This window comes from Cebus imitator, unplaced genomic scaffold (genome assembly GCF_001604975.1).
Source record: "Cebus imitator isolate Cc_AM_T3 unplaced genomic scaffold, Cebus_imitator-1.0 Scaffold11, whole genome shotgun sequence".
Taxonomy (NCBI): Eukaryota; Metazoa; Chordata; class Mammalia; order Primates; family Cebidae; genus Cebus; species Cebus imitator.
Window position 1 is genome coordinate 10,538,517 of NW_016107326.1, and position 14,248 is coordinate 10,552,764.

General features: G+C 53.4%; 1 protein-coding gene across 8 annotated transcripts in view; it reads right to left on the reverse strand.

Moving 5' to 3' along the window:
• The window catches only part of ANXA11 (annexin A11), a 52,688-nt gene that overhangs the window by 1,200 nt on the left and 37,240 nt on the right, over positions 1–14,248 (reverse strand). For 6 of the 8 annotated variants that reach the window (XM_017497088.2, XM_037727496.1, XM_017497097.2 and 3 more), the window contains exons 4-14: positions 12,239–12,631; positions 10,231–10,318; positions 9,891–9,985; positions 9,101–9,214; positions 7,089–7,179; positions 6,584–6,663; positions 6,407–6,463; positions 5,053–5,146; positions 2,743–2,838; positions 1,601–1,659; positions 641–1,404 (exon numbers count right to left, since the gene is read on the reverse strand). In XM_017497088.2, coding sequence (XP_017352577.1) covers positions 1,135–1,404; positions 1,601–1,659; positions 2,743–2,838; positions 5,053–5,146; positions 6,407–6,463; positions 6,584–6,663; positions 7,089–7,179; positions 9,101–9,214; positions 9,891–9,985; positions 10,231–10,318; positions 12,239–12,631 — 1,437 coding nt within the window. In that variant the 3' untranslated portion in view covers positions 641–1,134. Of the gene's footprint in view, positions 1–640; positions 1,405–1,600; positions 1,660–2,742; positions 2,839–5,052; positions 5,147–6,406; positions 6,464–6,583; positions 6,664–7,088; positions 7,180–9,100; positions 9,215–9,890; positions 9,986–10,230; positions 10,319–12,238; positions 12,632–14,248 lie in introns of those variants that run through there. The other 2 variants (XM_037727498.1, XM_017497107.2) reach the window with 1 other exon arrangement.

Sequence of the window (14,248 nt, forward strand, 5' to 3'; positions counted from 1 at the left end):
GGTCCCACGGATCTCTCCTCTGTCTGAGGCCACTGCACTTACTCTAAGAGTGCAGGCTCGGCTTGGCTCATTTCTAATCATTTCCTTCCACCCTAAGCAATTTGAGGGCAAGGCATGTGGTTTCTTCCAGATGTCCACAGCCCGCTGGCATACAGGAGATACTCTGTAAAGAATTACTAATTCTCTCTCTTTTTTTTTTTTTTTTTGATAAAGTCTCACTCTGTCGCCCAGGCTGGAGTGCAATGGCGTAATCCAGGCTCACTAAACCTCCGCCTCCCAGGTTCCAGCAATTCTCTTGCCTCAGCCTCCCGAGTAGCTGGAATTACAGGCATGCTCCACCATGCCTGGCTAATTTTGTATTTTTAGTAGAGACAGTGTTTCACCATGCTGGCCAAGCTGGTCTCGAACTCATGACCTCAAGTGATCTACCCACCTCGGCCTCCCAAAGTGCAGGGATTACAGGCATGAGCCACAGTGCCCGGCCTAGAATTACTAATTCTCTAGCAACAGCTTCATTCGTACAGCCAGGGAAAGGAAGTGAGCTTCTCGTGATGACATGCCCACCATCATCAAATGCTACTGAGTCTAAGGTGGGGATGTGGTCCCATGGTGCAATTTCAAGGCTTATGTGAGTTCAGAATTTGAGTATTAGATCACACAGCTGAATATATATTTTGTCAGACCTGCTGTGCCGCATAGTGATACACAGTGGCTAGTATTAAACAGACACTTGACCTGTACTGCCTCACTCAATACTCACAACATTCTTGGGAAGGATTATTTTCTCATTTTAAAGACAATGGAGCTGGGGTGCAGGGAGGTTTAAGGAAGCTGTTCAAGGTCACACAGTTGGCAAGTAGAAAAGCCGGACTCCAAATGGTGTGATCTCCAGGGCCCTCACTCTGAATGGCCTTCCTACGTGTCCTACGCCATAAACCTGAGTGCAAGAAGTGCTTTGTCAGGTCAGCACATGAGTTCTCACTGACAGATTATGGAATCACAGGGTGGCCGGGACGCTGAAGGTCAGGGTCAAGGTTGGGGAGGTCCTGAGTGTTCTCTCATGCTGCTGGGGGACGCAAGGTGGGGGCGACAGCAAGGTCATGACCCACCTGCCCTCAGAAGCTCATAACCTGTTTAGGGGCAACGGGCAAGTCCGAGGTCCACAAACAAGATGCTCATACACAGCACAGGGGCCAAGCATATGGCCACTCCAAGGAGGAAGGGTCCACAGGTGACTGGGATGCCAAAAGGAAGCCCAGTCTGGCTGTAGCAGGCCCGTACCGAGATGTCGTGGTACAGCGACTTGCCGTACATCCGCTTATACTCCGATCTGATGTCCAGGAGGTCGGTCTCGCTGCGAGACACCATGATGCGAATCAGGGTCCGGTCCTTTGTTCCTGCCCCCTAAAGAGAGTCCACCCAAGAGCATGAGCATTAGGTTTCCTCACTTCCCACCCGCCCTGGGCCCTCCAGTCAGTCCCCTCCCAACCCAGGTCCTCAGAACTCTCGGCTGAGATTTAGCTCTCCCCAGGCCTTCCACCCTCAGCCCTTGGCAAAGGCGAGGCTAAGGCATCCCAACCTGCACATGCAAGTTACATACCCTCATGGCCTTGTTGAGCCTCTCCGCAAAGAAGGCTGGGGTATTCTTGAGACATTTCACTAGAAGAGAGAAACTTGGCATAACCAGATCTGCAGAAAATTCTCAGCCCAAGCCAGGCTTGGAGTCTACAAGTGTCCTCTTAGAGGCCCAGATGTCAAACCCATCACTGCATCCATCTTTTCTCCTCCTTCTCCTGTTCCAGGCTCAACTATCCGAGGCTCTTGGCTCCAGTTCTTTGGAACAGTAACATGCAGAAACAGGATACAAACCCACCCTCTTTCCTGGCAACCACTGTGGTGAAAAAAGGAAGAGCCAGAGGGGAGGGGGTCTTCGTGAGGCTAGCAGCTGTGCGGGGAAGCGATGTGGGTGGTGATGAGGAACTGTGTTGCTGCTCAGGCAGGAGGGGCAGACTGGAGAGGCTGTGACCTTCATGGAGAAACTGTGCTGAGTGGAATGAGCATCTCCCTAGGCTGCCCAGGCCACGAGACCTACTGTGGTGGCAGGCAGGGAAACGAGAATTTTCCATCTCTCCCATCCAGAAAGCTTCAAAAAAAGCATAATGAAAAAAGGGGCAGACTGATTTTCCCAAGTTAGTAGAAAGAGGAGTTGTGAGGGCCCCAGGGCGGGGACCCGACTCTGCACAGCAGGGAGGGACCTGGAGCCCACCAGGCCCTGCTGGAGGACACAGGCTGTGGAAGAGGCACGCCACCGCCCCTGAGCCAAGCCAGCTTTCCTCAGCATGGGCCTGTTTCGCTGTTGCAAGTAAAAATCTTTCCACATGTTTCCATCACAAACATCTGAAAACTGCCTGCAGGGATGTATTTTTAGAGGAAACTTGGCAGGATATGAGTCATGCTCCTCCGGGAGTGCAGCTGGATGCCCTCCCACTAATACCCACATTGCAGTTCCCTTCTCTAGGCCTGTACCACAAACACAAGCAAGACACCTCCAGGACGGCCAGGGGTTCCACTGCATAGGGAAGCGGCATGACTTCCCAGCATCTGGACACTCTGGGTTGAGAATCTTGGCTCCTGTGGTCCTTTCACGATGTCACCCCTCAGCTAGACGACAGGTGAGCACCTTGAACACTCATGATACACGTTAGTCCCTGGCAGGTGGGCAGGCAAGCCCAAGACACTTACCCACGGCCAGCATGCCCTGCTCCAGGTCCCCAGACATCTCCCGGCAGATGCTCTTCTCAATGTCCCGGCCTGTCATTCTCTGGTACTCATTGAAAACTAGGGGGATGACATATAGAAGCTTATATTATAAACTGTGTCTCCCCAAAATTCATATGTGGAAGTCCCAACTCCCAGGACCTCAGAATATAACCGTATTTGGAAATAAGATCTTTAAAGAGGTAATTAAGTTAAAACATGCTGCTAGGGTGTGCCCTGATCCAATCCGCCTGGTCTCCTTAGGAGAAGAGGAAGTTAGGAGATACACAGAGACCCCAGGGATGTGCGTGTGCAGAGGAAAGACCATGTGAGTGCGGTGAGAGCCACGAAGAGGCAGCAGGAGAAACTGGTGCCCTGCTCTTGGACATCCAGCCTTCAGAACTGTAAGAAAATGAATGTCTGTTGCTTAAGCCACCCAGTCTGTGGTATTTTGTCATGGCAGCGTGAGCAGGCTAACAGAGGACTCACATGAGGTGGCCTCTGCCCTAAGACCCCCCGCCTCCCACTCTGCTCCCACACCCTGCATGGCCCCAGGCCTGCCCAGCTCTCAAGGAAGCCAGAGTCTTCATCACAAGTCATGTGTGCTGCCTGATGTCCCTCCCTGTGGTCCCCTTCTCAGGACTGCCAATCTGTGTAACCAAATCACACCTTAATTCCCCTCCAGGGCTCACTCCCATGCACCCAACACAGTGTCCCCTCTTCTCAAATCCCCCACACCTCCAGTCTCTGCCATGCCTTGGCCTTATTCATGCATCTGTGTCTTCCTCAACCTGCCTGTGAGCTGAGGCCCAGCCTGCCCCAGACAGCCTGGCTCTTTGCTGCCCACCCCTGCCAGTCCAGCTCAACATATGACATGCTAAGCACCCACGGGAGTGGACAGCTAACTCCTAAAGAGGCAGGCAGCATGATGGAGACCTGGGTCCTGAGTCCAGCTCTGACCCGGGGACACAAAACTCTCCTTCCCCAGCCTGAGTCTCAGCTTCCATTTGCATATTAAAGTCGTGATTTCTGCTCTAACTATATCTTTCTCAATTAATATATCTTCAAATCAGCTCTGCAGTTCCAGAGCCACAGAAACCTTTGACTACCCACAGCTCCCTTACCTTCCACATCCAGCCCAGACCTCTTCTGACCTCCACACACAGCAACCCAGAAGCCTCCCTGCAGCTCCACCCTACAAGCACCTAAAGGCAGCTCCACCTAAGGCTTCCCTATCACAATTGAGGGCCACTCCATTCTCCTACCGCTCGGCCTAAAGAAACCCTACGTAATCCTCAACACCTCTCTCCCACATGCCACGTGTCCAAGTCATCAGCACACAGGGCTGGAACATGATACCCCCTCACCACAAGCCCCTACCGCCATTGTTCCTCCCCTGGGCTCCTGCAGCAGCCTCCCAACAGGCTTCGCTGCTCGGCCATGCACCCTTTCCTCCATTCTCAGCACCGCAGCCAGGGATTCTGCACAGCTTCCTCTGCTCAGGGCCCTCCAGTGGCTTCCTGTTTTGCTCAGGATAAATATCCAATTCTGGGAAGTCATCAGCAGGGCCGTCTCTCCTCTCACTCACTCCATCTGCTCCACACAGTCCCCCTTCACTTCCTCAGTTGTGCTGGGAGCCCCAGGCAGGCCTCTGCACCTGCATCTCCTTTAGGTTTTTAAATCAAATGTCATGACCTCAGTGAGGACTAGGCAAGCACCTCCTGGTGGATCCTACCATCACTCCCTGCTGGTTTCCAGCTTTATTTTCCTCTACAGAATTTATCATCTGATACAGATTTTATTTCATTGTTTACTGTCTGTCTCCCCAAATGAGAAGGTGCAGCCCATGGAACAGAGACTCTGCAGGGCCCTGCCCCTCATTGTGTCTCCACACCTGCTCCACTGCGTGACCTGACGGACTGGCCCATGGCGGAGCATGATTTACATTTGTTGAATGAGTAAATGAATGACACCCAGTATTACTGCCATGGCTGTTTCTTATGCCAGGCTTTGAAAACACTGGATCGGTGCTCCCAAAGGACTCTCCCAGCTCTAACATTCCACATTCCTGCGTACGAAGACACCAGGTTTCCAAGCCAAGTGGAACCTCCAGAACTGGATGCTTACCAGAACTCAGGAAATCCTCTGTCTTTTAAATCCCCACCAGGGGGCTCTTCTGAGGAGGCAAAAGCCCTACGCAGGGAGGAACCACCAAGTGTTCCCACAGCTTTGTCTCCTCACAATCCCCTGACTGCCCTCACCTAAGTGGCCCCACAGGGACCCGGCCTGCCTTACCTGCCACCAGGTGGGCCCGGCTCCGGGAGCACAGAACTGCGTTGAACTTGGACTCATCTGTTCCCAGGCGGTTCTCCCCAGCCGCATACAGCTCCTGGAGAGAGAAGAAGATTCACAGGCGGCACAGGCCACACCCAGACCCCAGGTCCAGGTCACCCAGGAGAGCCTAGTAAACTTCTGAAGGTTTGAGCCTAAAGTATTTGCCAATCTGCAACCTCTGAACTAGACAGCCTCAAAAGTGCCTGCTAGGCCTCAGGTAGCAGCCCTGAAAAAGAGCAGAAAGCAGCAATCAGGGGCTGAGATCCCACAGGTCAAGATGAGGCCATAGCAGGTCTGGACTGAGAAAGCAGAGCCCGAGACAATTTTCACCCCACTAGAAATGGCATGCAAAACTCTCGCTGGAGCAAGAGCCAGAGCCCCAGGGGTGTCTAGCCCTGTGTCCCAGAATGAGAATGGATGTCACCAGCCAGAGAGACACTGAATACGGTAGACCCTGCAAAAGCAGCAGGTCTGAGACCAGGGCAGAAGCAGGTGCTAACTGGGCACAGAGGACTGAGCCAGGGATGCCTGAGCTCTGCCTCTAGCTTTCAGTTGGGAACAGTGCTCAACCTTTTTGAACCTCAGTTTCCTCATCTGGAAAGCAAAAGGACCAGACTAGAGGAGTAGCTCTCCACCAGCCCTAACAAGGTGGCATTCCTTGAGGTCTCGTTCCAATCCAGCAGATGGTAGAGATAATCAGACCGCTGGCAGCTCCTGGTGAGTGTCCTGCCATGGTGGTAAGAACAGTGAAGGGGGCCAGGTATGGTCAACTCCACTGCGCCAGGAAGTCACGGCTCTGCCCTGCCATGATACTACGATCCAAATTCATTACTGGGAAACCCAAACTTTTCTAGAGAGTAGCTCAAATGCCTGGATGTTTCCCTTTTGTCTGCAACTCACAAGGGGGACAAGGACAGAATTCTAAGGCTGCTCAACTAATGTGGCAGCTGGTTTCTAGGCTCAAACCCTCAAAAACTTAACAGGCAAGTGCAAATTCTGCCCCTTTGCAAACGTAATGGTATGCGCAACTAAACATGGGGAAAGTATGCAGTCACGTGAAATCCCACATCCAAAACTGTCATCCATCAACTACTGAAACTTACTCTCCCACATGTTCCCCACTACAGGCGGAGAAACTGAAGCCCAGGAGGTCAGACGATCTGCTCAAGGTCACACAGGTGAGCAGTAGCCCAGCCCGTCTGAAACTTGCAGCGTATCTACTGTTCTTTCCACCCTAAACCCCTTCTCTCAGGAAGCAAGAAAGCAGGGTCCAGCCCTGCTTTAGGAAGCCCAGGAGCTTGGCCACTACACTCACCTGGGCATCTCTCTGGACCAGGGTCATGTCCACATTTGTGCTTTCATCACGGTTTCCCTGAAAGGAAGCAGGTGTATGGTCAAGCCTACTCCTTCCCCATTTCTTTTCCCTCCCCTCATTGTGGGATCCCACCTCTTTGACCTCCATGGCTTGGGGGCCCTGTCATGGGAAAAGTACCTGAGAGAGAGAGATGAGGAGCCGCTGGAAGTGCCCTGACGTGTCACTTCGAATGGCCTCTTCCAGTGTCTTTTTGAATTCTGAAAGGGAGAAGCAAGGAAGGTCCACTCTATAGCTCTGTTTATGGAGCTGCCCATTGTAAACACTATCAATAGTGGGCACTGGGGAGAAAAAGGCTGAGGTCTTGGGCTTGAGGGAACAAATAGCCCGTATGGCCCTCCAGGGACATACAAGCCTGTGACCTCCAGGCTGATCTGGCCTCTAGGGAGCCTGGGCCCAAACCACATCCAGGTTTTCCCCGGCTCTCCCTTACTTTAGTCATCTGCGCCATGTACAAACAGCGGGAAGGGCTGGGTCTTGGCTCAAAGCCCAATGTGTAGGGGGTGGCAGGAGATGGGGTGATAAGACAACCAGGAAGGAGTAAGAGGCCCTGGGAGAGGGTGAGGCCACAGCCCCGAGGGCACAGGGATCTGCAGAGGGCAGAGGGCAGAGGGAGCAGCCTCACCTGCTTTGTAGGCTCTGTTTAATTCCCGGATGTGCTCGTTGCTGCGGGAAGCGAGGATCTCAATCAGGCAGGCTTCATCAGTGCCAACCCCCTGCAGGGGCAGAGAACACAACCAACCGTGCGCTTGTTCCAGCAGCCTCACCAGCACCCGGGAAGGAGAGCGGGGGCCACGCTGCTGCCCTGACCCCAGGGACAAACCCCAGCAACAGAGGCCCCTGACACAGAGACACACCCTCCAGCCACTCCCAGGCTTGAGGGAATCAGCTCCTCTCCACAGCCCAGGCAAGCACAGTGACAGTTGGTGGTGATAAGCAGGGCTCACACAAAGGGGCATCCACGTGGATCAGAAAACTGAGTATTAGACAGGGGTACTGCCTGGTCCAAGGCCACACAGTAAATGGGTAGGTTACAATGTGGACCGAGGCCTGCTTTATTCAGGGTGCAGCTGGAAGTCAGATGACAACAACTGAAAAAAATGGGTAAAAAGTAAGAGAGATCCAAGTAGACACACGGAAAATCCAGTCCTAGAGGGGGTGGCGGAATGTCTGGAAACAACTAGGAAAAGGCAGGGACAACGAGGATGAATGGGACAGCCATGCCAGGGACAGTGAGAAGGCAGAGGACAGGCTGAGCAGCCCGGCTTGTATGTTAGTTTGAATCCTGGCCCTGCGGCTTACTAACTGTGTGACCACAGCCATGTTACGTAACCTCTCTGTGCTTTCAATTCCTTGTCTGTAAGATGGGAGTGATACTGGGACCTACCTCACAGGGAAGTCATGAGGATGAAGTGAGTTACTGCATATAGAGCACTTAGGGCCTGTCAGGCAGGACGTGCGGCATTTTGGCAGCCATTTCCCGCTGTAGCTACTGTTGGGTTACGACATGTTAGTACATGTTAGCCCCTCACCCAGTCGTCCCAGCATGTCCTGAGACAGCATCCACTGTCCCCATTTCACAAGTGCTCAAGGACACACAGCTGGTGAGTGACAGCTGCCCAAACCTGTGGTTTCTAACACTCCACAATCACTAGCTCATGACTCTGGCTGAAGACGGGGGCCAGGCAGATGCCTGGGAGCCACTCCCTGGGGCCCCAGGCCATCCCCCTGCCCAGTCACCTCCTGACCCCCTCCCTAGAATAACACGTGTAGACGTGTTTCAGTGGAAACCTCTCTCCTTTCCAGGCCACCACACGTAAGTCTCTGCTTCTCCTGGGGAGGGAACGGTCACTGTGCTTATCAGGCCTCTGAGTGACAGGCTCCTCCTGGGCTCCTGCCTGACTCATGGGATTACCTTTCCAAGGGAGCCATCAGGCCCCACCCACAGGGTGCACACAGAGCTGTGAGACTGCACAGAAGGGACAGGACCCACCCCCTCGGCCAAAACTCACAGGCCTTAAGGAAACAGTGAGCCCAAGCCGTGCCCATCTGAACCAGCCCCTGTTCTTGTGCTGGATCTCATAGGTATGTGGAGAGTGGTTGACAATCACCCTCTAGAAGCAGCCATGGCAGGAGAAGCACAGAATCGGACAGAAGAGCGGATGCTCAGGAGAAGCAGAGACCAGAGAGACATCTGGCCTGGCCCTCTCCACGCCAGGCAGCTTGGTTTTACCCACGTAACTGATTTCCCGCCTTCGTTCTGCTTAAACCGAAGCGTGTTTCTGTCATTTGCTAGTAGCAGAGTCCTAAAGACGAGAACGATACCAGCCATGGCCTCCTAACCCTCTTCTTATCAGAGCCACTAACTTCAAACCCCAGCTCCACCATTTCTTTAAGATGGAGAGAGACCTAGGGCTCCCTGATGATGATGGGTGCATCATTTGCCTCTTGGGGAAATCAAAGGGAGTTCCCCCTTTCTACAGTATGCAGACTCCAACCCAGGAAGGCCTGGTAGTCATACTGACAACAGCAGCTAATGAGTGGGCTAGAACACAGCACACTGTCCAGGCCTCCTTCTGGGCTGTGTCCAAACACATGAACACACACACACACACACACACACACACACGTACACACCTTGATGGCTTCCTTTATCTCATAAACATCAAAGAGGACTGGGGTCTTCATCAGAGCCAAGATTGTCTTCTCAAAGTTTCCTGACAGTTCAGATTTCAGATCTTTGATCAAATCCTGATTGGATATTCAAATAAAAAAAATAACCAAAAACAAGTCTATTTTTAAAATCCACAGGAGGTGACTAATGAGAGCCATATCCCAGATCCGAGGACCAGCAGCATGGACATCCCCCAGGGGCCCCAGACCTCCCAAATCGGAGACCACTTTTTACCAAGATGCCCAGGGGATCCATGGCACATTGAAGTATGAGAGGCACTGGGCTAGCACACAAATCTAATCAATATTCACCCAATTTTTACCTTTCTAAGATTCAAAATCCCAGAAGCTCAAAATACACTCATACACACTCCCCGCACTTGGGCAGCACTCACAGCCTTTTCCTGCAAAGCTCTTGTAACAGCTAAATCTCCCAGGGTAATCATGAAGAGGGTACAGAGGGAAAATGATGTGGCCACAACCTCAGTGAGTTGTGGCTGAGCCAGGGCTAGACCCCAGGGCTAGACATCTGGAACCTCTCAGCAAACTTCCGCACCCTGTGGACTCATTTCTCCCTCAGGGCATCCTTCACCTCCAACGCTGCCACCAGCTGGGTGGGCAGAAGGAAATGCCCTCCTGCTCTTTACTGTCCATCTGGAAGACTTGGGCCCACCCAAGGAAAAGCAGGGGTGAGCGGGACTCTGCTGAGCCGAGGACACGCCTCACTGTCCCCTGCCCCCACCCCGCAGCTCACCTTGCCATAAGCTGTCTTGAAGGACAGGATGATCTGCTGCCGCTGCTTGTTGGAGCGACTCCCCAGGCAGTCGATGATGGCCTGCTCATCCGTGCCTGGAGGAAGAGGCGACAGGGGTGGCTGGGGTGGGGGTCGTGAGGATGTTCTGCAGCTGAGCCTTCCCTGGCCTGCGTCCCTCAACTCTTCTGGGCATCCCAGCTGCACCCCCATATCCACCTTCTCTTTTATTACCACTGAGGCCAGGTCTGCATCCCCTGGCTATCCCAGCCCACAGAGCCACTGTGAGACTGCCTGGGGAATGGGCAGCAGGGCAGGATTTGAGCCACCCAGGGTCTCTCACCGAAGCCTTTCATGGCCTTCCGCAGCACCTCAGCATCTCGCAGGGGATCAAAGCTGGGAGCATCGGTGATGGTGCCTCTGTTTCCAAACTAATCAGACAAACAGTCACAGGTAAGATGACATGCACGCCGCCTTCCCCAGATGCAAGACTGTTCCACCTCCAGACTCTGGGAATAGCCCTCTCTCTAAGAGTTGGGGTATCCGAAGGTGCCCACAGTCAACAACACAGAAGACTCTATACCGAGTCTGCCTAACTTGACTGTTATTTGGCCTCGTGTTCTGGTACTGGAGCTTCTTCCTGGCTCCAGCGGCTGGGAGCCCACCTACAGCTGAGTCCTGACGCTGAAAATCCGCCCGGTGCCCAGGTCCTCCAGGGCTGGGGATCAGACTCCTGAGTAAGGGCAGGCCTCAGGAGCAGGGGCTGCAGCCTCTCTCATCAATGCCTGGCCTCCACAGCACAGGTGAGCACACGTTGAGTACTCCTAACAGGGCTGGCTAGCCCACATTTCCCCTCTGGTGGATGTAGTGTCCAGCCTCCACAACTGTGCATGGCACCCCGACAACCTCTTGATCTAGCACTGGTTCCCTGGCATGTGCTCTAGACTACCACCTCCAGACCCTGGCAGCTGCACAACCCAGCAAACTTGAACTTGAACTTTCCAGGTTAAACTGTCTCCCAGTGGACTGTCTTCCTAGGGGCTGGTACAAACTGGTTATAACACAATTATGGGAACAGCCCAGGGAAAAGATAATGGAGGGAGTCTGGAGGATGGCATGGGGTGGGGGAACATGTGGGTGCGGAAGGGAAGGAGGAAAGGAGACACTCTGTCTAAAAATAGTCATCAAGCACATAACCACTACCCCTGTGCTGGCTGGTTGGGCCATATAACCATGACAATGAATTCTAGGTTCTGCAACCATGAACCGTTCTCCAAAATGAGCCAAGATCAACCCTGGAGAAACTGCCAACATTTTCCCTACCCAAAGGCAATTTTAAGAATCCTCCAAAACCTATCTGTAGGGGCGAATATCAAGGGGACCAAAGAGAGTTGTTGGGCACAAAGCCTTGAGACGGGCGCCCCAGGCAGCTCTTACAAAACACACAGCCCAGACAGTAAATGGCAGAGGAATGAGGAACACTCGATGGGGCGTTCTGACCCAACTCTCATGTGGAGCCTCTCATCACGCTGGGAGAAACGGGCAGCTCCCTTGGGCCTTAAGCAACACAACCCAGAGGTGGGAAGGTGGGGAGTCTGCAAGAAGGTGATGCTTTGTTTTTCTGTTATTTTATTTATTTATTTTTTTGAGACAAAGTCTCACTCGGTCGCCAGGCACCAGGCTGGAGTGCAGTGGTGCGATCTCGGCTCACTGCAACCTCCGCCTCCCGGATTCAAGCAATTCTCCTGCCTCAGCCTCCTGAGCAGCTGGGACTACAGGCATGCACCACCACGCTCAGCTAATTTTTGTATTTTTAGTAGAGATGGGATTTCACCATGTTGGCCAGGATGGTCTCCATCTCTTGACCTCGTGATCCACCCACCTCAGCCTCCCAAAATGCTGGGATTACAGGCGTGAGCCACCGTGCCTGGCCCGTTTTCTGTGTTTTTTTTTTTTTAAGACAGGGTCTTGCTCTGTTACCTAGGCTGGAGTGCAATGGCGTGATCTCAGCTCACTGCAACCTCTGTCTCCTGAGCTCAGGTGATCCTCCCACCTCAGCCTCCTGAGGCACACACCACCATGCCCAGCTAATTTTTTCCTATTTTTAGTAGAGATGGGCTTTCACCATGTTACCCAGGTTGGTCTTGAACTCCTGGGCTCAAGCAGTCTGCCCACCTCAACTTCCCAAAGTGTTGGGATAACAGGCATGAGCCACTGCACCCAGCCGACACTAAAAAAGAGGTTGCAGCTGGAGGCCTGTGCCTTTCCCTGTCTCCCCATCTACTGGGCTATGTGTCTCCAGCCTTTGGGGCCCAGGCCTGGACCGAGGGAGGCAGTAGGCTGACACTTACCTGGGTTGGGGGCACAGCGGGGGTGACGGTCCCAGACCCTGAGTATCCTGGGTAGCTTGGCACTGGCTGCTGCTGCTGCCCAGGAAGTGGCATTGGAGGCTGACCGGGGTAGGTTGCTGGTGGCTGCCCAGGGTAGGCCCCTGGGGGCTGCTGTCCAGGGGGTGGCATGGGCTGGCCCGGCACAGGGGCCCCTGGGTATGGCGGATATGAGGGCATCCCGGAGGGTGGGTTTCCTCCTGGGGGTGGATACATCCCATAGGGAGGAACAGGCTGCTGGGCAGGAGGGGGTTGCCCAAAACCCCCAGGAGGCACTGGTGGATAGCCAGCTCCAGGGGCCCCAGGGTATAGGTTGGGCATGTTGGCTCCTCCAAACGTCCCAGACATGTTGGCCGCCTGCAAGGACACAAAGCAGGGCCTGAGGCCACCAAGCCCTGCTGCACTCTGTCCCTCCACCCTTTCACATTCTTTAGCCAAGTCAGTCCTCACAGCATCTCCACTTGTGGAGTGTGAAGTATCGTTATACCCATTTCATAGACCATAGAATGAGTTTACTTGCTCAAAGCTAGACAGTCAGTAAACAATTCGGCTGGATCCAAACCAGAGATCCTCACTCCCTTCTGCAGGGGAGATGCCTTCCCTCTCCACATAGCTGTTCCTCCCATCCCAGACCACCTGGGTGAAGGTTAAGAGCTCACTGCCCAAGAAGGTGCATGGGTCCCATATGCAGGCTTGGGGCATCCCCATCACATCAGCCTGCTACCTACAGACACCTCTGGCAGGCGTACTCAGGTGAATTGGTACTCGCCAGGAATAAAAGCCTAAATCCTTAGGATGGATGGCCTCCTACACCCTGCAAGAGCGGGACTCCCAGACTTCATTTCTCATCTCACACCCTCGCCTTTCCACTTTAGCCACACTGGCCTCTCCTCACTCTCCTCAAGCACCTCAGGCCCCCTGGCACCTCAGGGCACTGGCGTTCCCCAGACATCCATACAGCGCTTCTTTCCCCTGCTGCAGCTCTTTGCTCAAACATCCTCTTTTCAGCAAGACCCACCCTACTACCAACTTAAAATCATTATCCCTACATCACCCCCTCCACCCCCACTGCTGACCCCTTTACCCTGCTCATCTTGTTCCCATGGCACCTACACTTTCAAAAACGTCACATCATTGACTTAAGTTACTGCCTGCCTCTTTCCCATAGAAGATAAATGCAGCATGGCCGAGATTTTTGTTTGTTTTATTCATATATTCCCAGGGCCTAGATCTGGGCCTGGCACAAATTAAGGTGTGTATTGGTTATATCATTTTCTCTAAGCATCTGCTTTAGATCATAAAATGTATTACTTTAAAAGCAAAACAATACATTTAAAAAGTAGCATGTCTGCCCAAGATACCTGCCACACACCCACCCAGGCCTAACCAGAAGAACCCTTCATATGTACACCTACCTGCACACGCAAGGACATGAATGTGGATACTCACACCCAGCGCATGCATGCACATTCACGCACACACCCTCACCACCCTCCCATCAGTGTGGACACTCACACTCAGCGCATGCGTGCACACTCATGCACACACCCTCACCACCCTCCCATCAGTGTGGATACTCACACTCAGCGCATGCATGCACACACACGCACACACCCTCACCACCCTCCCATCAGTGTGGATACTCATACCCAGCACATGTGTGCACACTCACGCACACACCCTCACCACCCTCCCATCAGTGTGGACACACACCCAGCACATGCGTGCACACTCACGCACACACCCTCACCACCCTCCCATCAGTGTGGATACTCACACCCAGCGCATGCATGCACACTCATGCACACACCCTCACCACCCTCCCATCAGTGTGGATACTCACACTCAGCGTATGCGTGCACACTCATGCACACACCCTCACCACCCTCCCATCAGTGTGGATACTCACACTCAGCGCATGCGTGCACACTCACGCATACACCCTCACCACCCTCCCATCAGTGCGGATACTCA